The sequence below is a fragment of the Xenopus laevis genome, chromosome 4L (assembly GCF_017654675.1).
Source record: "Xenopus laevis strain J_2021 chromosome 4L, Xenopus_laevis_v10.1, whole genome shotgun sequence".
Taxonomy (NCBI): domain Eukaryota; kingdom Metazoa; phylum Chordata; class Amphibia; order Anura; family Pipidae; genus Xenopus; species Xenopus laevis.
This window is the reverse complement of record NC_054377.1, coordinates 17,051,258-17,077,504: the sequence shown is the minus strand read 5'-3', so window position 1 is coordinate 17,077,504 and position 26,247 is coordinate 17,051,258. Positions and strand designations below refer to the sequence as shown.

Sequence of the window (26,247 nt, the reverse complement as noted above, 5' to 3'; positions counted from 1 at the left end):
CCTGAGATGTGTTTGTTAGAGTCAGCGTGACCCAGGTAAGGACTTTATCCTATAACAATCAGGCTGCAGTAAAATGAGGACACGGTGATGGCCAAGCTGTGGGGTGATGAGGACTAAAGTCCAGTTAGGCAGGTAGAGTCCCCTCTTATCTGCCAGATAGCTGCTCTGTGCACCTACACACACACTGCTCAGCACCAGTACATAGATCTCTGGACCTACAAATATTGCTCTGTATCTGTACGTACGGCTCTGCACCTGCACATCAGGCTCTGCCCCTGAACATACGGTTTAGCCCTGCAAATAATGCTCTGCACCTGCTCCTCTGCACAAACACACAAGTGCCCCAGAAAGGCACAAAATGCGTAAGGATCTTTTTGCAGATGTAATTTAAAAAATATATATATATATATTTTTAGCAGCATTTGTCTTGACGTGATCCCGTTTTGTGCCAGACCGACTCTGTTTGATGTTACCTTTGCTCCCTTTACTCTTGGTCATAAATGATCCCTTAATTTTTACATATCTAATCTCGCTTTTCATCACCTGCTTATACAGCTCAGCACCCATACACACTGCTCAGCACCTAAACATACTATTTTGTAACGGTACTTACTACTTTGCACCTGTAAATATCGCTCTGTACCTTCATATAATATTTATTAAAGGATAAGTAAACCTTTAAAACAAGTGAATGTAAAATTGACGGCAGTGCTATTTTAAGAACTTTTGCAATGTACATTCATTATTTTTTTTTAATTCCAAATCTTTCTCAAATGTTTTCAGAGCAGCCTCGTTCTTTCTCCTGACAACTTCCTTGACTACTTGTTGGTCAGACTGGTTGGAAAATGACCAGCAGGTGGCAATGCTGTAACAAAATGCATTCATATTAACAGTACATGTATCCTTTAATATCTTGGAATTAAAAAAAAAAATAAGGAATGTACACCAGGCTCACATCTCACAGGTAGCGTAGGACAGGCAGAGTATGGCACACACTGGGAGCATAGGACAGGCAGAGTATGGGACACACTGGGAGCTTAGGACAGGCAGAGTATGGCACACACTGGGAGCGTAGGACAGGCAGAGTATGGCACACACTGGGAGCGTAGGACAGGCAGAGTATGGCACACACAGGTAGCGTAGGACAGGCAGAGTATGGCACACACTGGGAGCATAGGACAGGCAGAGTATGGGACACACTGGGAGCTTAGGACAGGCAGAGTATGGCACACACTGGGAGCGTAGGACAGGCAGAGTATGGCACACACTGGGAGCGTAGGACAGACAGAGTATGGCACACACAGGTAGCGTAGGACAGGCAGAGTATGGCACACACTGGGAGCATAGGACAGGCAGAGTATGGCACACACTGGGAGCGTAGGACAGGCAGAGTATGGCACACACTGGGAGCATAGGACAGGCAGAGTATGGCACACACTGGGAGCATAGGGCATAAGAGTACAAATGAAACAAAACTCAGTTTTTCAAAAATCAGATGCATTTTAATATACACCAGAGATCATGAAATCATGGATACGAGGTCTGGTAATAATTGGAATAATACTGTCACACTGATATTGCAACCATCCGACATACTTGCAGCATATAAACACCCTTCATTCAACCTTACATTATATACTGTAGTCAACTTGCTGTGTCCTACAGTTCGTTTGTGCCAATAAAATACCATTAGGCATGAGGGCTCAGCTCTGTGTGTGTGCAGATCAGTCATGTTGATAGGTGGGAGCTACCACGTTGCTTGTATCTTCTGTTATAATTAATTAAGTGAAATGACAGGTAAGCAACATGGCAGCTTTCTCTCCCACATGTAAATGCAGACATGCACAACATAAGCAATACCTTCATAGTTTAACTATATGTTTAAGGGGAAATATATAGGCCTCATGACATTTATAAATGGAATGTTGTTCCTTTCTGGTGCAGGACACGTAGGATAATGTGAGTATGGATCCTGTGGCTCTCTAATTATCTTAAAGGGAGTCTGTCATGATTTTTATGGTGTAGTTTTACACTACAAATAATTCACTCTACAATATAAAATGTCATTCCTGAACCAGCAAGTGTATTTGTTTAGTTATAATATTGGTGTGTAGGTGCATCTCAGGTCATTTTGCCTGGTCATGTGCTTTCAGAAAGAGCCAGAACTTTAGGATGGAACTGCTTTCTGGCAGGCTGTTGTTTCTCCTACTCTATGTAACTGAATGTGTTGCAGTGGGACCTGGATTTTACTATTGAGTGCTGTTCTTAGATCTACCAGGCAGCTGTTATCTTGTGTTAGAAACTGTTATCTGGTTACCTTCCTAGTGTTCTGTTGTTAGGCTGCTGGGGGGGAAACTGAGGGGGTGATATCACTCCAACTTGCAGTACAGCAGTAAAGAGTGACTGAAGTTTTTAGAGCACAAGTCACATGACTGGGGGCAGCTGGGAAACTGACAATATGTCTAGCCCCATGTCAGATTTCAAAATTAAATATATAAAAATCGGTTTGCTCTTTTGAGAAACGAATTTCAGTGCAGAATTCTGCCAGAGCGGCACAATTAACTAATAATCATTTTGAAAAAAAAAAACATTTTTTTCCCATGACAGTATCCCTTTAAGGGCCCCAGGCTGGACATAAATGGCAACAGCACTTTTTAGTATAACCTGCAGGAGCCTATAGTCAGATACAAGTTACTACGTCTATACAGAGGGGGGAGGATAAAGAGAAAGTAAGAGAGAAGGTGGAAGCTTATTGATATATCTGGTGCATATAATCCACAACATTAACCTCAGCAGAAAGTGTATGGTTGAGTGTGCCAGATGCACCACATTTGATAATTTGATTCTAAAAGGCTGGGCATTACTCAAAGTGCTGCAGCTTTCATCTGAGATGAATTAAGACCATGGGCAGGGTAGTGATCTGGGAACCCATCGTTCTTTGGCAAGTTAGTATCCCTTTGAGAGGCACATTATCAATAATCAGATTCTCCCCCACTCTTCTGTTGCTGCCTAACCCTGGTGGGGGCACCTAGAACTGATAAGCCCCAAGGCAAGAGCATGGAAAGGTTTATATAAAGTGTTACAATATACTCTCCTCTAGGAATAGTATAGACATAGGCTATAAGGCTGCACCAAGGAAATGTTATTTATTAGAATGATATGTTGGATCCAGAAGCTGAACATGATGCTGCTGCCAGTATTTAATAGAATAAAAGTGAAGCACTTTGTATTCCTAAAGTGATTACAGAATGGAATATAAAATGGTGAATAACGTCTTACTTGGCTCAGTTTAAATACCCCATACAGGGTGGCTGGGCTGGAAGCACTTAAGTGTTGGCAACGGAACCGAACTGCCACAATGATGTACAATGATGTACAATGCATTACTTGCAATAACAATTCTATATCAAGGTGCAGGGCGAGAGGAAGGAAGTCACAGTGTTAAAAGGATCCATAAACAGCAGGAGACGGAGGAGATGATAGGTGAACTGTGTGTTGTATCTACATGAGGCTTGACGTGGCACTTTAGTTTTAAAATATAGCAGCTAAAGGGCTATGGGTCTGGAACCCTTGTTCTAGATCAGAGACAGGCAAACAGTGGCCAGTTGCACTGACAGAATTTCCTACACGGTCTTCCAGTGTGAGGCTGGGAGTTGTAAAGTTTAATATCATATGGGAAGGACACCGTTCGGACATCTCTGTTCTAGTTGGTGGCCCATATCTTGGTAGTAGCTCTGTGTTCTACTGGAGGTATATACTCCCCCTAGTGGTGCTTTTATAAATAACAGCGATTGGTCTCTACGATGAGGCGCCAACTCACTCTCATATAGCTGGTGATGTTCGAAATGTAAACAAATGGGGGGACAGGGGTAACACATGCACATTAGGGTTCAATAGCAAGTATGTGCTTGCATTCTTGTTATGCATGACTCTGACCAGTGGTCTGCGCTAGACCCCATTTATACACAGGCTCCTATAATACTAAAGAAACCTCACGTTTAGCAATAACCCTGGAGAACTGACCCTCAATAGATTTAACGGCTGTTTTGGAAAACATAAAAACCCTGGTCTGTGCTCTTGGTTACATTCTCTGGACCCACAGCCGACACTCACTCTCTAGGATATTGTCCATTAGCCCTTGCGGAGCCACCAGCACTGCTATGACTCATTGACGTAGAAACCTAATTTGGCCATGGACATCTCCCTTCGAAGCCTCGTGATTTCCCAGAATATCAGTTCCGCTGTAACAGAGAAGAAATATGGATGGTAAGTGCTGTTGTCCAGTAATAAGGAAATAAGCAGCGCTCTATATATGGTAACCAAAGAATTATGAATTTGTTCTGGTGCAGTGTAAATTGGCATCAAAATATCACCTTTATGTGTTGGGCCTCACAGTAACTCAGTAAAGGCTTAATAGACAGACAGAGGACTAAAGCTTTATTAGGCATGAGTAAACCTTTAAAACAACTGAATGTACATTCATTATTTTTTTTTTTTTTATAATTCCAAGATATTAAGGGATACATGTACTGTTAACATGAATGGATTTTGTTACAACAGCACCACCCGCTGGTCATTTTCCCACCAGTCTGACCACCAAGTAGTCAAGGAAGTTGTCAGGAGAAAGAAATAGGCTACTAAATAGAAACCGTTCTCAAATCTTTCCTAAGCAGAAGAACATTAGAGCAGCCTCTTTCTTTCTCCTGACAACTTCCTTGACTACTTGGTGGTCAGACTGGTGGGAAAATGACCAGCAGGTGTTGCTGTTGTAACACAATCCATTCATGTTAACAGTACATATATCCTTTAATATCTTGGAATTAAAAATGAATAATGAATGTACATTGCAAAAGTGCTTAGAATATCACCCTCATTAATTTTACATTCACTTGTTTTAAAGGTTTACTTATCCTTTAAACTAAGATTAAGCCATATCTCTTTCAGGGCAAGGAAAGGAAAATACTCATGGCTTTAAAGCCTTGCAGTTAAATTCTAATCTGATACCAGGTTATTGTTTACATCATGTTAACCACATAATAGTTCAATTGTATATTAGAAATTCTAGTTGCAAGGGCTGATTTTAGGGTAGAACAACAAGGATATTTATCCTGGACCCCCAGCATCTCAGGGTACCATAGGGGGGAAAGTAGATAAAAGTATAAAATGACATATTAAGTTTCTAGGTTACTTACTATCTTGGCGCACTAGGCCCTGCTTTATATAACGGATGTAGGTGAAGAAATTACACACGGCTGTTATCTGAAAGGGGGAAATATTATCATACAGGTTAACTTATAATAATAACAACAAGAACAATAATAATAATAATAATAAAGGAAATAAACATAGTTACATAGTTAAATCGGGTTCAAAAAAGACAAAGTCCATCAAGTTCAACCCCTCCAAATGAAAACCCAGCATCCATACACACACCCCTCCCTACTTTCACATAAATTACATTTCTATACTAACCATAGAGCTTAGTATCACAATAGCCTTTGATATTATGTCTGTCCAAGAAATCATCCAAGTCCCTCTGATGGCAGAATCCTCATTGGAGCAGTAGCTTTCATTTGTAATGAGGTTTAGGCTGCCTGAAAGGTACTTAGGAGAGTGCAATGGAAGAGATAAAGTGTTTACTTCCCCTTTAATTTTGAGTATGTCTGTGTTTATTGCACTGCCGGGTGATATTGTGATGCTGATTCTGTTAATAACTATAAGAGTTAGTCCACACTGGGCGTTTTGGGGAGATTTGGTCGCCTGGCGACTAATCGCCTCATTTTTGCGGCGAACAATCTTCCCAAACGCCTTCCCTGACTCTGTGCTGGCTGAAATGAAAAAAACGCTAGCGCTAATCACACGCGGCGATTCGTTTTCCGTAGTCTCCCGAAATTTCCTCGTGAGGCAACTTTGGGCGACTTCGGCAAACGAACCGCCGCATTTAATTAGCACCGGTGCTTTTTCATTTTAAGCCGGCGCAGAGTCAGGGAAGGTGTTTGTGGAGATTGGTCGCCGTAAAGACGAGGTGATTAGTCGCCAAATCTCCCCAAAATGCCCAGTGTAGACTGACCCTTATAGTCATTAACAGAATCAGCATCACAACATCACCTGGGCAGTGCAATAAACACAGACATACTCACTATTAAAGGGGAAGTAAACACTTTATCTCTTCCATTGCACTGTCCTAAGTACCTTTCAGGCAGCCTAAACTAAATCCAATGAGGATTCTGCCATCTGACAGTTATCTAACATAGGGAGAGTAATCTGCAAATCAGGGTTAGTGATATTAAACTCTAAACAAATATCAGATTGGCAGCACAAGTAGATCCCACATATGGAAAGCCCCCCAGCCATGATCATAAAAGCTTGTGACCAAGGTTTCGCCACTCATCTGCAGGCGCCACCCAATACACGGCTGAGTAACAGCCAATAAATGGTTTTGTAGTTGCTATAGGGGAATAAATGGAAAGTGGCCCGTGACACGGAATACGTCAGGATGTGAAATATGAAAAAGATAATCTTAGAGCATTTACTAGCAAAATACTTACACCCAATAATACTGCCCCGTCTGCATATAATGTGCCCAGTGATAATGGCTGCCCTATAGGCACCTTCATGTGTAGTAGAATCTATGGAATCTCTGCAGTTGTTCAAGGGGTTGTTCACCTTTGAGTTAACTTTTAGTACGATGTAGAGAGTGATATTCTGAGACAATTTGCAATTGGTTATCATTTTTTATTATTTGTGGTTTTTGAGTTATTATCTTTTTATTCAGCAGCTCTTTAGTTTGCAATTTCAGCCATCTGGTTGCTAGGGTCCAAATTACCCAAGTAACTATGCATTGATTTGAATAAGAGACTGGAATATGAATAGGAGAGGCCTGAATAGAAATGAGTAATAAAAAGAAGCAATAAAAATACATTTGTAGCCTTACACAGCTTTTGTTTTTTTAGATGGGGTCAGTGACCCCAGTTTTAAAGCTGGAAAAAGCCAGAAGGTGGCAAATAATTCAAAAACGATATAAAATAAATAATGGAGACCAACTGAGAAGTTGCTTCGAACTGGTCATTCTATAACATACTAAAAGTTAACTTAAAGATGAACCTCCCCTAACCAGGAAAAAAGGTAGTGAAATTAAAAGTGTCTCACCCTGTACCGGCAGGATGGAGAGATGAAGTAATAATTTCCAGAATCCCCCAGATTGATGCGATGGCGGCAGGAGCGAGACAGGCCGCTGAGTGCACATTTTCTGCAGTGAAAGTCAGAGAATATTAAGTGAGAAGCACAGATCTAGTTAAAGGAACAGTAACATCAAAAAATGAAAGTGTTTTAAAGTAATGACAATATCATGTACTGTTGCCCTGCACTGGTAAAACTGATGTGTTTGCTATAGTTCATATAAACAAGCTGCTGTGTAGCAATAGTGGAAATTGAAAAAAAGTCTATATGGCACAGGTTAAATAGTGGATAACAGATAACACCATTATGTTCTACAGAGCTTATCTGGAATGATAAATGCCCCCTACTATGTTACTCACAGTGCAGCGTTTTCCCCAGAATTCTGGCATAATTGCATGTGCCTACTAAGCAGAGACTCCTGGAACTAATGCCAATATCGACTTAAAGGAGAAGCAAACCCTAAAAATGAATATGGCTAAAAACGCCATATTGTATATACTGCTCTTATTGTACCAGCCTAAAGTTTCATCTTGTCAATAGCAGCAATGATCCAGGACTTCAAACTTGTCACAGGGGGTCACCATCTTGGAAAGTGTCTGTGACACTCACATGCTCAGTGGGCTCTGAGCAGCTGTTGAGAAGCTAAGCTTAGGGGTCGTCACTAATTATCTAGCAGAAAATGAGGTTGGTCTGTAATATAAACTGATGCTGCAGGGCTGATTATTAAATTCTGATGCTAATTGCACTGGCTGTGCTGCCATGTAATAATTATCTGTATGAATTACTAATCAGCCTTATATTGTGACATTTCGATTCTATGTGTACTGTATATTGTGAGTGGGTCCCTAAGCTCAGTAAGTGACAGCAGCACAGAGCATGTGCAGTGAATCAGCAGAAAAGAAGATGGGGAGCTACTGGGGCATCTTTGGAGACACAGATCTTTACTGCTAAAGGGCTGTGGTTGCCTTGGGCTGGTACAGAAGCCCAAAACATTATGTACAACATTTATAGCTACTTCTTTAGATCAACTTTGCTTCTCCATTAAATACCATTCTTCTTGTCAATAACACTATAAGTGCTATTATTAGTGTCCTGTTGTATAAGTTGACGCAAGTAGAGACCAAGACAACACAACCAGGCTACCTGTTGTACAAGATATGGGGGCTATGCAGTGGATATGAATGCAAGTGCTCAATTTTAGTGCTTTGCCGTTTAGCTTCCCCTTTAACTGATAACACAGTTTTAAGTATGCACAATCAATTTTCTACCCTGTGACAGTTTTAAGTATATAACAATGCTTCTGTTTATTAGCCCACAGGTCTCTTACAGTGCTATAGACAAACACTATTATTCATTAAAAAGATGCCTTCACTGTTGAAGGCTTATGAAATTAAAAATGAGCTTTTGCTGGAGCAAATTAGGGTTGAATAAAGAACAAGGAATCATTAGATACAATTAGAACAGGAGTCTAAAACTCCTTCCTGTTTTCTGGATATGGGGATTGTGGATAAGAGATCCCGGGGGTCACACAGTGAGTAAGTTGTTTGTATCAGGGAGAGAATTGTTAGGTTCATGGAGCTTACTGATTTAGTATAAAACATTGCAGAGGATTCTATACACATTTTCCCTTTAATGTTGCTGAACTGAGTCACTCTGTGTTACGGTCTGTGGGTCTCTACAAGCCATTTGTCTCAATTCTGACTCAGTAGAAAGGAATATTCATCTGCTCCTCTTCCCATCAGTGTATTGTGTTCCTCCTTTAAGTTTGTATCTCCCCCTGCTGGTGTTTTTAGCTTCTCATAAATAATTATTCCTCTGTGTAGATACTGGAATATACTTCAAATTATTTGCACAGTCGTTTAAAGAGGTTTAACCAATTTAAATGGGTTGTTCACCTTTGAGTTAACTTTTACTATGATGTAGAGAGTGATATTCTGAGACAATTTGCAATTGGTTGTCATTTATTATAATTTATGGTTTTTTAGTTATTCGGCAGCTCTTCAGTTGCCAATATCAGTGACCTGGTTGCTAGGGTCCAAATTACTGTAACAACCATGCATTGATTTGAATAAGAGACTGGAATATAAAAAAGAGAGGGCCAGAATCGAAAGATGAGTAATTAAAAGCAGCAATGACAAGAAAATGTGTAGCCTTGCAGAGCATTTGTTTTTAGATGGGTTCAGTGAACCCCGTTTGAAAGCTGGAAAGAGTCAGAGGAAAAAGGCAAATAATTAAAAAACTATATAAAAAAAAAAAAGAAATAATGAAGACCAATTGAAAAGTTGCTTCGATTTAGCCATTCTATAATATACTAAAAGTTAACTTAAAGGTGAACCGTCCCTTTAAGTGACAGACGATAGATTTTTTGTTGCCATTTCTATGTCTCCTTTGCAAATAAATAAAAGCCTTGTTCATCCACATTAATTCTGCAGTTATTGGGTTAAAGGCAGCCCTAAGAAGCCATTCTCTTATTAGTTGAAGTCATTAGTGAATTATTTAAAGCAGAATTATGCTTCTTCTCACTTACGTTACAACCTCCACCCGACACCCGCTGGAAACGAGAAAGAGAGAGAGAGAAAAACATGGCCGAGGTCACGCTATGAATTGCATATGGGAGTGGTAACTCTGGGGCCTAAATGACATGTAGAACACAGTTGAAGCAGGAGGGGATTGCATTTTATGGAGTGGGAGAATAGGCCCAACAGCACTGGGAACATAGATGTTCACATTAAAGGATAAGTAAACCTTTAAAAGAAGTGAATGTAAAATCGACAGGAGTGCTATTCTTAGCACTTTTGCAATGTCATGTCCTTGACTACTTGGTGATAAGACCAGAAAATAACCAGCAAGTGGTCATGTTATAACAAAATTCATTCATCAACAGTACATGTATCCTTTAATATCTTTAATTAATGTACATTGCAAAAATGCTTAGAATAGCACCCTCAATAATGTTATATTCACTTGTTTTAAAGATTTACTTATCCTTTAAGGAGGTTCATCTCAACAGCTTCAACAGCTATGTTGTTGGGGCCCATGCAGTCTAAGGGCAGTTGCATATGGGGAGATTCAGAGTATTTTGTCTCTGTCTCCACAGCCATTACTAGCTCCATGGATAGGGGACAAAATAATTGCTTGTCGAGAAGTTGTCACTCAGAAATGCTGGTTTCCAAATTATTTGCCATAATTAATTTCATAAGCACAATTACCTGGGTCCCCCTCGTTCCACAGCAGAAGCTTTGACAACAGGCAATATCGGTTGTACCACTGGTTCTACTGACAGCATGTTGCCTTCCACGGCAGTCAGAACCTGTTCTGAGAGCTGCAGAAATAGAAGAGACATGATTCCAAGCCTTAGCACAAGATGTGCTATATTTCTTTCACTGTCTATCTGACATCTATATGATATCTAATCAGCACAGATATATGTAATAATAATGTAGGTAGGTAGGTGCATCTAGGGTTATGGAAGAGGGAGCCCCTGGCAATGCAAAAGGACTTTGGACCACAAGTATATATGACATTTGTGTGCTTTAACCACCTTGAAAGAACTTGTAAAGTGGGTGCAAACAGGCCTGGATTTGTGGCGAGGCCACATAGGCCCGAGCCTAGGGCGGCAAAAGTTTAGTGGCAGCATGCTGCCCAGCCGCAGTGGGAACACAACGTTCCCCATCTCTCCCCAGCACAATAGCGCATGTACATATGCATGCTCGCAGGAGGGAGTGCTTGTGGACCGCGGCGCTAGGACCGTGAGGCCTCGGGGCGCTGGGGACGCAAATCCCGCCTTGGGTGCAAAGCAGAACGGAAACACTTTGCAGAGGTTACATAGACATCAGAAAGATGTCTGGGGAGGAAAGTCGCCATAAGATAAAACGCCCATTGACTTTAATGCATTTGGGGGGAAAAGTCGCCATAAGCAAAAACGCCCATTGACTTTAATGCACTTGGGGGGGAAAAGTCGCCATAAGAAAAAATGGCCATTGACTTTAATGCATTTGCTGCAAGAAAGATTGTTGCGCGCATACAAATTGTTGTGTGTAAAAACGTCCATTGACTTCAATGCATTTCGTGAAATGTCATCGTTTTGCAACGATCAGGTTTTGGAGAGCCTCATAAGCATGAAGAAAGTTCCAGATGGTTTCCAAAATAAGGTCTGTGATTGGCTATCCATTCAGACTTTCTGGCCTGCAGCGGAGTCAGTTTGGCAGTACACTTGGTCTTAAAAAAATTGCACCTGCTCTAAGGCTAGTGGGAGTAGGGTTGCCACCTGGCTGGTAAAAATAATGGTTGATCCCAATGTTATTAATAGGGAAAAGTGATAAATATAAAGGAAGGCCGGTATTTTTTTCTGGAAAAGGTGGCAACCCTAAGTGAGAGTAACATCACAGAGAGGGTGATAAGCAACATGTTGCTCATGAACAGGCCTGGATTTGTGGCCCCGGCCTAGGGCAGCAAGATCCTAGGGTCAGCCCCTGCCGCATCTTAGAAAGCACTGGGTGCTACGGTATTTAAGAGCACAATCGCATGTGCACAGGGGCCTGGGCTAGGTCCGTGCAACCGGCACTATGACTGTGTGGCCACAGGAGGGGGCGCAAAGTGTCCGGCGCTGGCCTCAGGGCGCGCTTGAATAAATCCGGCCCTGCTCATGAACCACTGGTTGGGTGGTGGGGGGTCATTGCTTCAGAGAGTTCTCTTTTCCCAGGCACCTACCTCTCTTTTGGCAAAATCCAAACATGGCTTAACATCTTCTTGATAGATACGGGAAAGGAACGGGCAGTATCTGTCCAACGTTGGGCTCTCCTTCCAAGCCAGGAACTCAGAGTAAAGGAGAGTGTCCACCTATTGGGAGAGAAGAAAGGGAAAATGTTCATGTTAATAGTTTCTCAGATCATCATTTTTGGTTAGAAAATCATATTTGGCTGGTGCAAGTTTTATACTAGAATTAAATCTCTAAATAAATATTTGATGTATTGTTGATAACACAAACAAAAAAAGCAACTCTTGACCCATTTTCTACATCACGTTCGTTTAGGATGGGGTATCCATTCTATCTGGCCATATCATACGAAACATTTGAGGGCACCCCAACTGAAAATATTATGCATGATGCTTCACAAATATCTGCAGAAGTTTAATAGCAGGTGTTGAACATCTGGGAGGTGGTACCATTTTTTTTGATTCCCTATTACTGTCCTTTCATAACAGAAGTTCATGGAGGAAAGGGAATAAGCAATAAAAATATTACTGATTCTTCTTAAATAATGGCAACCCCCTATGTTGCAATGTTCATTTTCGTGAAAAAAAGTTGATCTCCACGGATCTGGCACTAATCCATGCATAATAAGCTGCTTTGTAGTGTGTAGGTCGGGCCAGGCTTACATAGTATGGCAATAAAACAACCCGTCCTGTTCTCAGCAAACTAAAGAGCAAAAATTCTAGGAGTCATGGACCAGGGTCTTAGATAAGATAGAAAACCTTTACAAACTGCACAATCGAAGGGTGTTTTTATAGCAGGAATACAACGCTGCCATTATTTTGGAAGACTCGGTAGACTTGGTTCATATCAAACATATTTCGAGAGAAATCAAATGAGCGGCGGTACCTGTCGGGAGAAGGAGGAAGAAGAGTCATCAGGAACAGGCCATCCTGGTTCGTAGGTTATATGGACGACCTTCCCCGGGACAATACAGAGAAGTAGTGAGAGGAGAGAAGGAACTGCAGAGAACTGAAAGATGAGAAGAAGAAAAGAGGGCAGAGGAGAAATGAGAGAAACAAGAACACAGACAAGGGGAACATGACAACAGAAAGCAGCAAAAGATGTAAGAGTATGGGGTAAGAAAGAATGTGATACTGAAAGAAAGGAAAAGTAACACTTTAGATTATAAGTGTCCAGCCTCCATCTGTTGTTGGGGTTGTCAGTGGTGCTTGGCATATTAACCATAGATGGTTAGAAATCCTATTAAAGAAGCCCGCTTACACGCACCGCTTTTGCCGCTACCGGCAAAGGGAGGACGAGAGGAAGAGGAGTAGGGTGCGGGGGTTTATTCCCAGGTGTCCCACCAGCCCAGTCCGACCCTGCACACACATACTTAGTGAAAAGCTAAGCGTAGGCACTCACTGCTCACAGCTGTTGAGAAGCTAAACTAAGTTTAGGGGTCGTCGCAAATTATCAAGCAGAAAATGAGGTTGGCCCGTAATATAAGCTGATGCTACAGGGCTGATTATTAAATTCTGATGCTAATTGCACTGGTTTCTATGCTGCCGTGTAGTAATTATCTGTATTAATTACTAATCAGCCTTATATTGTGACATTTCTATTCTATGTGTACTGTATATTGTGAGTGGGTCCCTAAGTGGATCAGTAAGTGACATCAGCACAGAGCATGTGCAGTGAATCAGCAGAAAAGAAGATGGGGAGCTACTGGGGCATCTTTGGAGACACAGATCTTTACTGCTAAAGGGCAGTGGTTGCCCTGGGCTGGTACAGAAGCACAAAACCTTATGCACATTTCTAGCCTATGTCTTTAGTTAAGCTTTACTTTAAAATACCAATGTAAATCGTGTTTCTAAATATAACATTGGCATAAAAAGTTATCAGCATTAGACACCTGCTCTTCTCCTAGAAAGACAGGTACAAATACAGTACGTATGAACGGCAGCAGTGGATAATAACGATGGCGGCATGAAGTGGCAAAGCAGCTCTAGATATCAATGTAATCATTTATGAACCAACAATAGTCAACGTTCTGCTACAAAGACCTTTCATTGGAACAAATCTGTGTGACATCCACCCCGTACCATGTTCTTACCCCTAAAGAACAACAGGAATCAGGTACTAACACTTGAGGGAAGGGTAGGGGGTGACATTGAGGTCCATTGTTCATTACTTTGGAATGGGCAACTTTTAGCATCAGACCTAAATCTAGAAGCCAGTTATTAGCTGGTATTATGGGCGTCTACAGACCAGCTTTGCTGGCACATCTAATCTCTCAACTCTCTCTCTTTGCTGTAAGTAAGTCCCAAAGGAAAACTCAGAGGGCAATGTGCATCAAGCATGGGGTACGCTTTGGACCCAGGAGAGGCACCACAGGGGAACACGAAAGAATTGGCAGGACCGCCCGGAGGGAGCACACTCAAACTTTGTTGGGACTGAATGCGTATTACCCAAGGAGGGTAAATGAGCGGTGAGCTGGAGGGACCAGAAAGAAATCTTTTGATATGCACGACGCCACAGTAGTGGTTTGTAAGTAGGCATTTTATACATAGTGTGGAGGCGCTCCACTATCGGATTGCACCTTCTTTATACAAGGAAGGTCACTTTTTGTTCTTACATTCACTTGGATCCAATTTTCTCTCTCCTTCTCTAACTAATAGCTGCTCAAAGAAAAGGGGAGCACACTTTTTAAAAAAACCTTTTAAAAACCTTTTTTGTATATGCACAGGGTGTAATTCCCTTTATTTGAAACGTATTACGCTATATTTGTTTCTAATTTCTGTTGCCACAGGCGCTGATCTCCTTATATATATTCCCTAGGGAATACGTATATATTTGCTCTGGACTTTTTTTACAGCTGAGGGACTGTGAAGGGATCGGCAAGGAATACCTAGGGGACTGACATTTTTTACCAAGTTGCATTGTAAGCAATATATGTTTTATTTTCACAATGATGGTTGTTGGGCATACAGGTGAGAAATAATGATCATGAAAGAGAAATACAGAAGAAAGTTTAGGGACACATCAGTACAGAAAAAGATAGATAACAGACCTTACATTTGGAATTTTATATGTTGGATAAACTACTTGGTCCACACAGTCCATGTCAAAAGTCATCACTAAACAAAATATATTCCCACTGCTTAATAAAATGGACTCACCTCTTTGTTCTCACTAGTGGTTGGCTGGGCTGGTGGGGCCGGGGACACAGCACAACCTGCACTCTTGTTGCGAGCATGGCCTTTGCGTAGCGCATTCCTGGATGGACTCAGGAGCTGGGGGTGTAGGTCTCGGTTTGGAGACGACGGAGTTGATGTGATGACGAGTGTTTTTAGAGCCGTGACTTCAGCCTGCAGCATGTCAATCTAAAGCAAGTGAGATGTAAAGACACTAAATAAAGGCCAAAAATCAGATCTACACAAGTTACAGGTAAAGCAAGCCCTTACAGCTGTTTAATGTTCCAATTATTTTTGCTTAAAGGGGAATTAAAGTCTAAAATAGAATAATGCTAGAAATACTGTATTTGTATACTAAACATAAACATGAACTTACTGCACCAGAAGCCTAACTAAACAAATGATTTTTGTTTTCAAAGTTGGCCGCAGGGGGTCACCACCTTGTAAATTTGTTAAACCATCTTGCAAGACCAAGACCATACACATGCTCAGTGTAATCGTGGCTTCTGTTGGGAGGCTCTTAGGGATCGTCACAAATTATCAAAACAGCACAAGTCAAATAATATCTGCATCGTTTTTCTGAATTGTATTCACTTAAATTCCCCCTTTGTTTACTTGCTCTGACTGCTGCAGATATGAATCTCTACACTGTCGCTCTACAGGGAAACAAACAAAGCTGCTCTCCACTGCCGTTTGAAAGTATGATCTTTTCCCTGCAGAGCAGTTAGGGATTGCTGAAGTTTCCTATCTGCAGCTGTCAGAGCAAGAAAAACAAAGGGGGAATTTCACTGCATACAGTTAGGTTTGTTCTACAAACAGTACACATATTGGAGTATATTGGTTTCTTTTTCATTAAAGAAAGTAAAAATGGGATTTTGTTTTTTGTTTGCCTTTACATCCCCTTTAAAGTACAGTGGCAGTGCATTGTTGGGTATTTGAAGCAATTAATGTACATTGATGCATGCAAGAGATTCCAGAATCCCAGATACATGTTGCTACCAATAGTTTCCTAAAGGATACACAAGCATAAATTGTCTTATTGGATATCCAAAGTAGATTGGTCAGACTTCATACAGTTTAGCCACGCACACAGATAGATGGCCAAATTATACTCATCTGGCAGATCACTCCACAGAAGTATGGAATATGCAATTACAGTATAACATTGGCCAAAGACCCCCATACACATGCCAGTTTGTTAGCTAGGTTTTTTTCTATGCCAATTAACACTTTGATGTTTCACCAGATCACTTGTTAGGGAGGTCTCACATGCACCAATGATTTTACAGTATGCCAATAGAATTGTGTGTGGCTTGCCATAGTGGGGCTATATAAAACTTAATAGAGAAAGGGGCAAAAGACAAGTTCCTAGGGGGCATCATTAATGAAAGATCCTAGCGGATCAACATGGCTGAAGAATCAACACATAAGCAATCTCTATTTGTCATAGTGCCTGGAGAGACCCCTTACATCAAGCCATATTCAACTGGCTGTCATATTATACTGGCTGCCATATTTAGGTGCCATATTTAGGTGCCATACTGAGATGGTCCAGCCAGTGGAGACTACCTTTATGCTGTTGGAAAAGCCCATTAATTCAATATCAACATTCAGCAAAACGTAGTTACCTTCCCAAGAGCCTCTTGCAGCTGCTTCTCTGACGCAACCTGTTTGGTGTTGGCTTCTCGCACCATCTTGTGTGCTTCCTACGGAGACAATACCCATGGAAAATGTGTATGAAAATGTTCCCATACAGCAGTTATAATCCCATTACCACATGCCCAGCAAAGTAACCAATCAACATTGCCTAAAATGATCGAACTAAAAATATGGATGGTGATGTTTTCTCTTCCTCTGCTAAGGTATCTGATTGTGTTTGAAATGACATCTCAGATAGGAAATAAGACACTGATTACAAAATATTCTTCAATAAATATTCCTGGGATTCAGTCAAAGAGCAGAACTGCACAGCAACGAGCTCGCTAGTAACCCTGGGCCCATGTAAGAGCAGATTTTGAAACTCAGTGCTATACAATGGTGTGCTAGTAGTGATGAGCAAATGTGTGCTGTTTCGCTTTGCTGAAAAATTCGCAAAACTCAGAAAAAATACGTGAAATGGAGAAAAATACGCATGAAGGCGATGGGCGTCAAAATAATTTTGATGACAATTTTTACACGCACAACTTTATTGTCCAAATGTGTTACAGTCAACGGGTGTCAAAATAATACTGACGCACAACAATTTGTAGGCACACAACTTTTTTTGGTCGCAGCAAATTTATATCGCAGCAATTTTGCAAACAAATTGCAGGTGGCGAAGTGCGCAAATTCACCGTGAATCCATGCAAATAAATTCGCCATTACTATGCTAACATTGCAGGTTGCACTCCTTTAATAAATAACATCCAATTATTTGAGACACAAACACAACAATTCAATCAAAGGCTTATTCCCCCAATTACTACTACTCATTCCGTGTTACTGCCTCTGTTCTCAATCAACAAAGTTTCTGCCCACTTTCATTCTGTCTGAATGCATCACATGATATCAGTGAATAACATTCCAGGGCCACTGATTCAGAATTTGGGATGTTTAGGGCTCTTACTGACAAGCAGGGGCGTAACTACAGAGGAAGCAGACCCTGCGGCTGCAGGGGGGCCCAGGAGGTATAGGGGGCCTATGAGGCCCTAATTAATGAGAAATGTCAATATATATTGGTAAAACAGGACAACCTCTGGAAATGTTGGGGGCCCTAAAATTAATTTGCTGTGGGGCCTAGTAGCATCTAGTTACTCCACTGCTGACAAGCGGTTGAAGCTACGATCCCCTGAGTTCTGTTTTTCTGCAATCAGCCGCAGGGGAGCGCAGGAATAGAAGCATTTAGCTTTTTTAATAGGGCTGTACTCACACAGGCGCGTGCAGGTGCCGAACGCAGGTTGAGACGCAACATTTTTCCTGCGTTCGGCGCCTACATGCGCCTGTGTGAGTACAGCCCCATTGAAAAAAGCTAAATGCGTCTATTCCTGCGCTCCCCTGCGGCTAAACGCAGAAAAACGGAACGCAGGGGAGCGCAGCTTCAACCTCTCGTCAGTAAGAGCCCTTACTGTCATGGGGCTGCTGTATCCCCAGACTGATACAGAACCATATGACCAAGTTGTTTTCGTATGAGGAAAATATCTGATGAGGCTTTAGTTGCCTATGAAAACATTTACAAATAGAACTCTTGGCACCATATGATTTTTCTTGTCAACTTCCATGTCTTCTTGTGCCAAATACCATCTAGACTGATACAGAAACCCATCTACATTATACAGAACTAATTCACCTAAGTCGGGACAAGATTGTACCAGGCCTTGTAACATGCCTCCCAACATTTTGGAAATAGACAGCGGGACAAAAAGATTTGAACACATTTCTGTGGTTTTTACAGTATGTGTTATTACAGTTTTGCTTCTGAAGGTGAATTGCCCTTTAAGCTGCAAATCACAGTTTCCCCAAGAGACCTGCTTATCTTAAATAGTTTCTTTGCTTATCTTAAATTGATACAAAAATATCTAAGTCTCAATTCTGGGCTCTATGCCGAAAGCCAATTAAAGGCTAAGTAAACATTTAAAACAACTGAATGTAAAATTGACGGCAGTGCTATTTTAAGAACTTTTGCAATGTACATTCATTTTTTTTATTTTTTTTTAACATGAATGAATTTTGTTACAACAGCGCCACCTGCTGGTCATATTCCAACCAGTCTGACCACCAAGTAGTCAAGGAAGTTGTCAGGAGAAAGAAAGAGGCTGCTCTGATGTTCTTCTGCTTAGGAATAAAATTAGAAACCTTTCTCAAATCTTTCCTAAGCAGAAGAACATCAGAGCAGACTCTTTCTTTCTCCTGACAACTTCCTTGACTACTTGGTGGTCAGACTGGTTGGAAACTGACCAGCAGGTTGTGCTGTTAAAATAATATTTATTCATGTTAACAGTACATGTATCCTTTGATATGTTGAAATTAAAAAAAAAAAATTAATGTGCATTGCAAAAGTTCTTAAAATAGCACTCTTTTCAATTTTACATTCACTTGCTTTAAAGGTTTACTTATCCTTTAAGTTAGAAAAGTTGTATCTTTTTCTGGCTGTTCAGTGCAGGAGATCAAAGATAAAGTCGGGACATTTCAATGACGAACCGGACTACGGGTTGAGCTGTCAAAATCGGGACTGTCCCGTGAAAAATGGGACAGTTGGAAGGTATGTAGTATGCTTAGGCAACCAATCAGCAAGGTAGATGATTATTTATCTGGTTGAAAAGCAAATGTCTGATTGGTGCAAACTTTGCCCCTTTATTAACATTATGAGTCAGATAGGCATGACTTAATGACAAACAGATGTGTGGGTAGTCCTTCTAGTAATGAGACCCAGGACAATTGCCCTGTAGGAATAAAGGGATAAGCAGCAATGGCAGAATTTTTAATCCTGAGCCGTTTCATCCATGTGGCAGACAATACGCCTTTGATTTTAGTGTGTGGGTTGCACTTATTGCAAACACAGAGCATGTGAGGGAAGGAACAGAGAGTCTACTTTTTCAATTAAAGAAGATCTTAATCCTGTTATTCATCCAGTTGCTCATCCACCCTTTATACAGTTGTCGCTGAACTACAAACCCCAGCACACTTTAATACATTATCAAGGTAAAGGCTTGCTGGGAGTTGCAGTCAAGGTTGTATTTTTAAAGCAATATTGCTCAGTAAAAGTTTTCCCAGCTCTCCATTGTCAGTGGCCTAATTAAAATGCAGAAGAATACTCCAATGGGAGTCCTGGGACATACAGACATGTCAACTCACCTGCATTCTTCAGGGGGACCCTGATTTAATCCCCCCCCCACACACAGCAGGTTACTCACAGCAACAGCCCAGTCACCCACTGTCAGCAATTTACTCCATTTGCTTTTCAATTTACACCTGCCGCTGGAATAGGGTCACCAGATCACTTAAAAATTCTGATCGAATAAATGCAGTCTGTAGGTTTGTACTAATTGCATTTAAAGGGGGAGTTCGCTTTTAGTATGACGTAGAGAGTGATATTCTGCGACAATTTGCAATTGGTTTTCCTTTTTTATTATTTGTGGTTTTTGAGTTATTTAGCTTTTTATTCAGCAGCTCTCTAGTTTGCAGTTTTGGCAATCTGGTTGCTAGGGTCCAAATTACCCTAGCAACCATGCATTGATTTAAATAATAGACTGACATATAAATAGGAGAGGGCTTGGATAGAAAGATAATAAAAAAGTAGCAATGCAGGTATGGGATTAGTTATCTGGAAACCCATTATCCAGAAAGCTCCAAATTATGGAAAGGCCGTCTCTCATAGATTCCATTTCATACAAATAATCCAAATTTTTAAAAAATAGTTTTCTTTTTCTTTTTAATAATAAAACATTAACTCGTACTTAATCCCAGCTAAGATATAATTAATCCTTAATGAAAGCAAAATTGGGTTTATTTTATCTTTAAATTATTTTTTAATAGCCTTAAAGTATGAAGATCCAAATTACAGAAAGATCTAGAGCATTCTGGATAACAGGTCCCATGCCTGTAACAACAAATTTGTAGCCTTACAGAGCATTGTTTTTATATGGGGTCAGTGACCCCCATTGAAAGCTGGAAAGAGTCAGAAGACCGTGACATATAATTCCAAACTGATATAGAAAAAATAATGAAGACCAATTGAAAAGTTGCTTAGCATTAGCCATTCTATAACATACTAAAAGTTACTTAAAGGTGATCCACCCATTCAATGCAATTGCAATTTCTAGACATGCCCCTGAATTTTTAATGGATCTGTTAATTCCTACATTGGAAAGTTATCTAAACTGTCAGAAGCATTCGGACCACAGAACATTGTTGGGGAGGCGTGGGGCTTAGTAGGTGTGGCCAAAACACACCCAGATCTGAAAGGATCTGGCATCTTCCCATACACAGGCAGATATAAGATGCTGACTAACTAAATCGGCAATTTATCGGTCATTGTATGGGGCTTCCGCTTATCAATATCTGGCCATAAATTGCAGTGCAGGTTTAAAAATACAGTTGGATCGAGGACCACATTGGTTTGTTGATGCTGCCCTCTATCCAACTGCCTATTCAATTGTCCAATCCAATTGTACTTGTCATCTGATCATTGGGCCCTAGGGCCCACACTCGGATCAGCCCAATATCGCCCAGTTTAAGGTGGGTATATCAGGGAGAGCTCTCTGAATGTATGGCCGGCTTTACAGTGCCATTTAGATTTCCTAGTGAGAACTTGAGTACAGGGAAAATGTGTGATTGTTGCACTTAGTAGGTGTACCAATATAATGCGTGGGCAGCCCCCCATAGAGTACCTCAAACAGGCTGGCAGTCAGCTCCTCTAGCTCCTGTTCCAGCTGCTCTCTGACTTTAGACAACTTCTCACACTCCTCATCTCTCAGCTTCAGCTCCTGGGAAACAATGGGATTATTAGATGAGATACAAGAAAGAAGCAAATACAGATATACAGCAATAAAAAGATTTTTAGATGTTTCCAATATTTCACTTCAATTTATATATCTATATGTGCGTGTGTGTACAGTATATACATATAATACACAAAAGCCATGAATATCTTGTAAATTATATACTTATAAACGGTGAGTTCTGATGTCATCAGTTATAAACGGTGAGTATTGATGTCATTTCTGTCACATGACTCACTGAAATTTGTGTATTATAATAAATAAAGTACCCCCAGTTGCAAAATATGAAGATATTAGAAGTTACCTCGGAGTTCCATGACCTGTATAAAAACACTCGGTTTTTATATGGTCATGAAACTCCTCTGTAACTTATAATATCCTTATATTTTACATGAGGGGGTACTTTATTCACTATATATGAATGTATATTCAACATTAAAGGGGTGGTTCGCCTTTAAGTTAAGTGTATGTTATAGAATGAACAATTATAAGTATTTTTTTTAAATTGGTGTTTATTATTTATAGTTTTTTAATTATTTGTCTTCTTCTTCTGACTCTTTCCAGCTTTCAAATGGGGGTCACTGACCTCCATCTGAAAAACAAATGCTCTGTAAGGCTACAAATGTATTGTTATTATTATTTGTCCTTGCTAACATTTCTATTCAGGCCTCTCCTATTCATATTCCAGTCTTGTATTCAATTAATGCCCGGTTGCTAGGGTAATTTGGACCCTAGCAACCAGATTGCTGGAATTGAAAACGGCAGAGTGGCTGTATAACAAGCTTGAAAACCACAAATAATAAAAAAGTATAACCAATTGCAAATTGTCTCAGAATATCACTTTCTACATCATACTAAACTTTAACTCAAAGGTGAATAATCCCTTTAATGCAAACATTGTTTCATGTTAGCAATAAATAAATAAATGCTTAAGTATTCAGTTCTATAACTGTAATATATATATATATATATATATATATATATATATATACTGTATATATATATACCGGTATATATATATATAGGCTATATATAGGGGGCAAGGGCAGACTACTAGCTACTGGAAGCCAACCCTGAAGGCAACATATTTTCTATGCAGGATAGTCAATATTCTTGTAACTATAGCAAAATTGTTGGTTAATTATACAATAATTTCATAGCTCATATCTTATCACCCAAGGGTTATTATTATTATTATAATAATAAATAATAAAAAATGCTGGACATAAATGGGGGGTTCAAATCTAAACAAAAATCTAGAAATCACAGCTACTTGTGTATAATTTAGATAACAGGCAATGGATGTATCATGGGCAATGCCAGTCACACTGGCTGCTGGAAATCTATATGAGAAGCTGTAGGCTCAGTATCACAAACATAAATATAAACACTTTAAAGGCCACACTGCTATAGCCAGTTTAATTGTGGAACAAACCTCTGAGCATTCCTGCTCTAGAATTATAGAGGTTATAAATATGTGGTGCTAACTGAGACAAACAGAACAGTTTAGAAAATGCAAATCAATTTCTGAGTGTCTCCTTTCTTATTGCTGTGGGTAGTGTCTCCAGCCAGCAGTGCACAGCCTCAGACAGGAAGAGCTTTCCCAGCTCCCAGAAGGGACTGTTTAACGTTTGTATTGTGATTAAGGGTGGGAGCATTTATCTATGTTCACACACCTCCTAAAAGCATGCCTGCACCCTGAACAAAAAAAAAACAGGGTGCCAACGCCCTTGTAATTTTCAAAAATGTTTCAACTGCTTGGGGGAGGGGGAATATATATATATATATATATATATATATATATATATATATATATATATATATATATATATATATATATATATATATATATATATAGTCTTAAACTATGGTGAAAAGAGATAAAGTTTATTTGTTATAAAGTTTATTTGTTATTCCAAGTTTTCGGTCTTCCTTGAGACCTTTATCAAGGTCAAGGCCTTCACAAAGTTCTCAAGGAAGACCGAAACGTTGGACTAACAAATACAATTTATCTCTTTTTAGCCATATTTTAAGACCTGTGACAGTGCTTTGCTTTACATGATATTCTATATATATATATATATATATATATATATACTCTCAATTTAGCTGCAGTTAATTCACATTCGGTTAATGGAATCTGCAACTGCAATTGTGTTTAGGGTATTTCACATGCACCGTTCCTGTGTGCTTTTCTGTCCTTGTAACTCAGGATAGAAATACTTGTAGAATGGCCTATTCTAAGTAAATTTTCAATTGGTCGTCCTTATATATTTTTATGGTTTTAAAATGATTTGCCTTCTTCTTCTGATTCTTTCCAGCTCTTAAATGGGGGAGTCACTGATCCCATATAAAAAACAAATGCTGTTTAAAGGAACAGTAACACCAAAAAATATAAGTGTTTTAAAGTAATGAAAATATCATGTAGTGTTGCCCTGCACTGGTAAGACTGATCTGTTTGATTCAGAAACACTACTATTGTTCATGTAAACAAGCTGCTGTGGAGCAATGGCGGAAATTGAAAAACGGCTATATGGCACAGGTTAACGAATGGATAACAGATAACACAATTAGACAGACAGAGCTTATTTGCTATCTGCTGTGTAACCTGAGCCTTTTCTCCTTTGAATGGCTGCCCCCATGGCTACACAGCAGCTTATTTATATAAACAATAGTAGTGTTTCTGAAGCAAACACACCAGTTTTACCAGTGCAGGGCAACACTGCATTATATTTGCATTACTTTAAAACACTTTTATTTTTTAACGTTACTGTTCCTATAAGGCTACAAAAGTATTGTTATTACTCATCTTTCTATTAAGGCTTTCTCCTATTCACATTCCAATCTCTTATTCAAATCAATTAATAATAATTTGGACCGCAGCAACTCGAGAGCTGCTCAATAAAAAGCGAAATAACCGAAAATATCACTCTCTACATCATACTGAATCAAAGGTGAACCACCCTTTAAAGGCCATAGCTTAATTTGTATACCTAATGTCCCTTCTCTTGCTTGTTTGCCTCCAGATGTATATAATGAAGCTGCCATAGTGCTTCTGTTTTTGCTAAATTTCAAGGGAACAGCAGCATCTCATATTTCATATGTATTACAGGAGAATGCTTCTGCTAGACCAATCAATATGCAGGCAATGATTGAACCCTGCCCATATAAAGGAGGATTGTTGATCATATGTGAGTTTCCAAGAGTATTATGTCCTCCCAGATGGTACCGAGACATCTACATAAGGGCATCAGTTAGAAAAAAGATAAAATTACAATATTTTAAGCGAAAAGAATCCAAGATGGCTGCTACATAGGGAAATGGATGGGGTCACCTTCTGTGCTCTCTGCAACTCTTCTCTCAAGATTTCAGAGCCCTTCTCTCTAATTTCCACCGAGGAACTGCGCAGGCGGGAGAGGTCATACTGCGTGATTTCCCCAGCATGCTCAGCGTGAGGTTTAGAGGACTCAGCTTTGGGAGGGGTGCACAGATGTGGGACACCATCCAGGATAGGGGCCTCCCTGAGGGCAGAGAAGACACATGTCACTGATTAAAGGAAGCGTTTAATAAATGTCAGACTGTTGCACCAATAATTCACCTGATGAACAACAGACCTGGGAAAAGGAGATTTAAACAAAGTAGCCCAACATAATTGTATGTCCATCTTCTGAGTTGAATTTTGCACCTTCTGAACGGCATCCAACCCTGATGATGTTGGACTACAGCTCCCAGCATGCTTTAAACCATTAGAATTGGCTGGAGAACACTCGTCCAGAATTTAGGTGCAGCCACACTGCCATGGAATGTTTATGTCCCCTTTCACTGAGCCGATGTAAAGTTAACGTGGCAGTTAGTGATGCTGGTGGCATGCCCAGTCTAACAACAAGTGGAAAGCCACAGTTCGGCTATCACTGCCAATGGGGCATAAATATTGCCAGATGCGCCTATTGGTCCCAGCACTCCTGGAGGGGGGGGGTATAAAGTGAGTAAGGGGGATGTGCTGCCCTTTAAAATGACTTGTAAACTTATTGTTTAAAATGCGTCGGGCTGTTATAAAGAGGAGTGCATTATCTCTCGCAATAACGGAGTGCAGCTGTTTCTTAATGCAAAGCAGAGAAAGACGGCCCTTGTAAAGCGCCCAGGAACCAAACCCTAAGGGCCCGTGTTAGGGTGGGACAGCAAGGGGTTCCTTACCTTTATCCTGAAAGTCAAAACAGGACCTGGCATCAAGTACAGAAAGGCCCAAATTTTAAAGCAGGAGTCTATGGCAGCTTACAGCAACCCCTTGGGCATCTGCCAGACTTTCCATATTGCCACAGAACTGTCTCTCCCCTCACCACACACACAATCCTGAGTCTCTCAGTCACACACAGATCCCCTGCAATCAAAGAGAAGCTTCTCCTTACCCTGCTGCCCCCCACATCCTAGCAGATGTCACTGTCTCCTCCAGGCTGCCTCAGGGGAGGGGGGGACATCCAGGAATCATCCAAGATGGGACGGGGAGAGCCGGCTTGGGCACAAGAAGTGGCGGCAGATGCAGCAGAGCAGCCCACGGAAGGATGGAGGGAAACAGAGGCTCTGGAGCTGATGTTCCAGCAGCACAGAGTTTTCCTGCATCCCACACAAGTATGTGCAGCTCTCACTACTCCTCCTTGTCACTTCCTCCCTCCCCCCTCACTCTGCGGCACTCACAGAGGAAACA

At 40.5% G+C, this 26,247-nt stretch overlaps 1 protein-coding gene across 5 annotated transcripts; it reads right to left on the bottom strand.

Annotated features, from left to right (window-relative positions):
• Positions 1-2,500: 2,500 nt before the first annotated feature.
• On the bottom strand, positions 2,501-26,247 carry rab3il1.L (RAB3A interacting protein (rabin3)-like 1 L homeolog). Of its 5 annotated transcripts, none has more exons than XM_018257486.2 (12): positions 25,952-26,247; positions 24,880-25,066; positions 21,435-21,530; positions 16,698-16,775; positions 15,055-15,258; positions 12,782-12,904; positions 11,890-12,018; positions 10,389-10,501; positions 9,707-9,730; positions 7,150-7,249; positions 5,193-5,259; positions 2,501-4,241 (listed from the first exon to the last, which is right to left on the bottom strand). In XM_018257486.2, the coding sequence occupies exons 1-12, from the start codon at positions 25,966-25,968 to the stop codon at positions 4,159-4,161; spliced, it is 1,221 nt and encodes a 406-aa protein (XP_018112975.1). In that variant the 5' UTR covers positions 25,969-26,247; the 3' UTR covers positions 2,501-4,158. The 5 variants fall into 5 exon arrangements, with proteins under 5 accessions (XP_018112975.1, XP_018112977.1, XP_018112976.1 ...); XM_018257488.2 differs by having other exon boundaries at positions 12,782-12,850; XM_018257487.2 differs by lacking the exon at positions 9,707-9,730.

Bases quoted from the DNA above. Each gene is read 5' to 3' on its own strand.
- rab3il1.L (XM_018257486.2), bottom strand. The intron at 16,776-21,434 runs GTACTCTATGGG...TTGTCTCCGTAG, and splicing joins TGACTGCCAGCCTGTTTGAG to GAAGCACACAAGATGGTGCG. The intron at 12,905-15,054 runs GTGAGTCCATTT...CTCATCTTTCAG, and splicing joins CCACTAGTGAGAACAAAGAG to TTCTCTGCAGTTCCTTCTCT.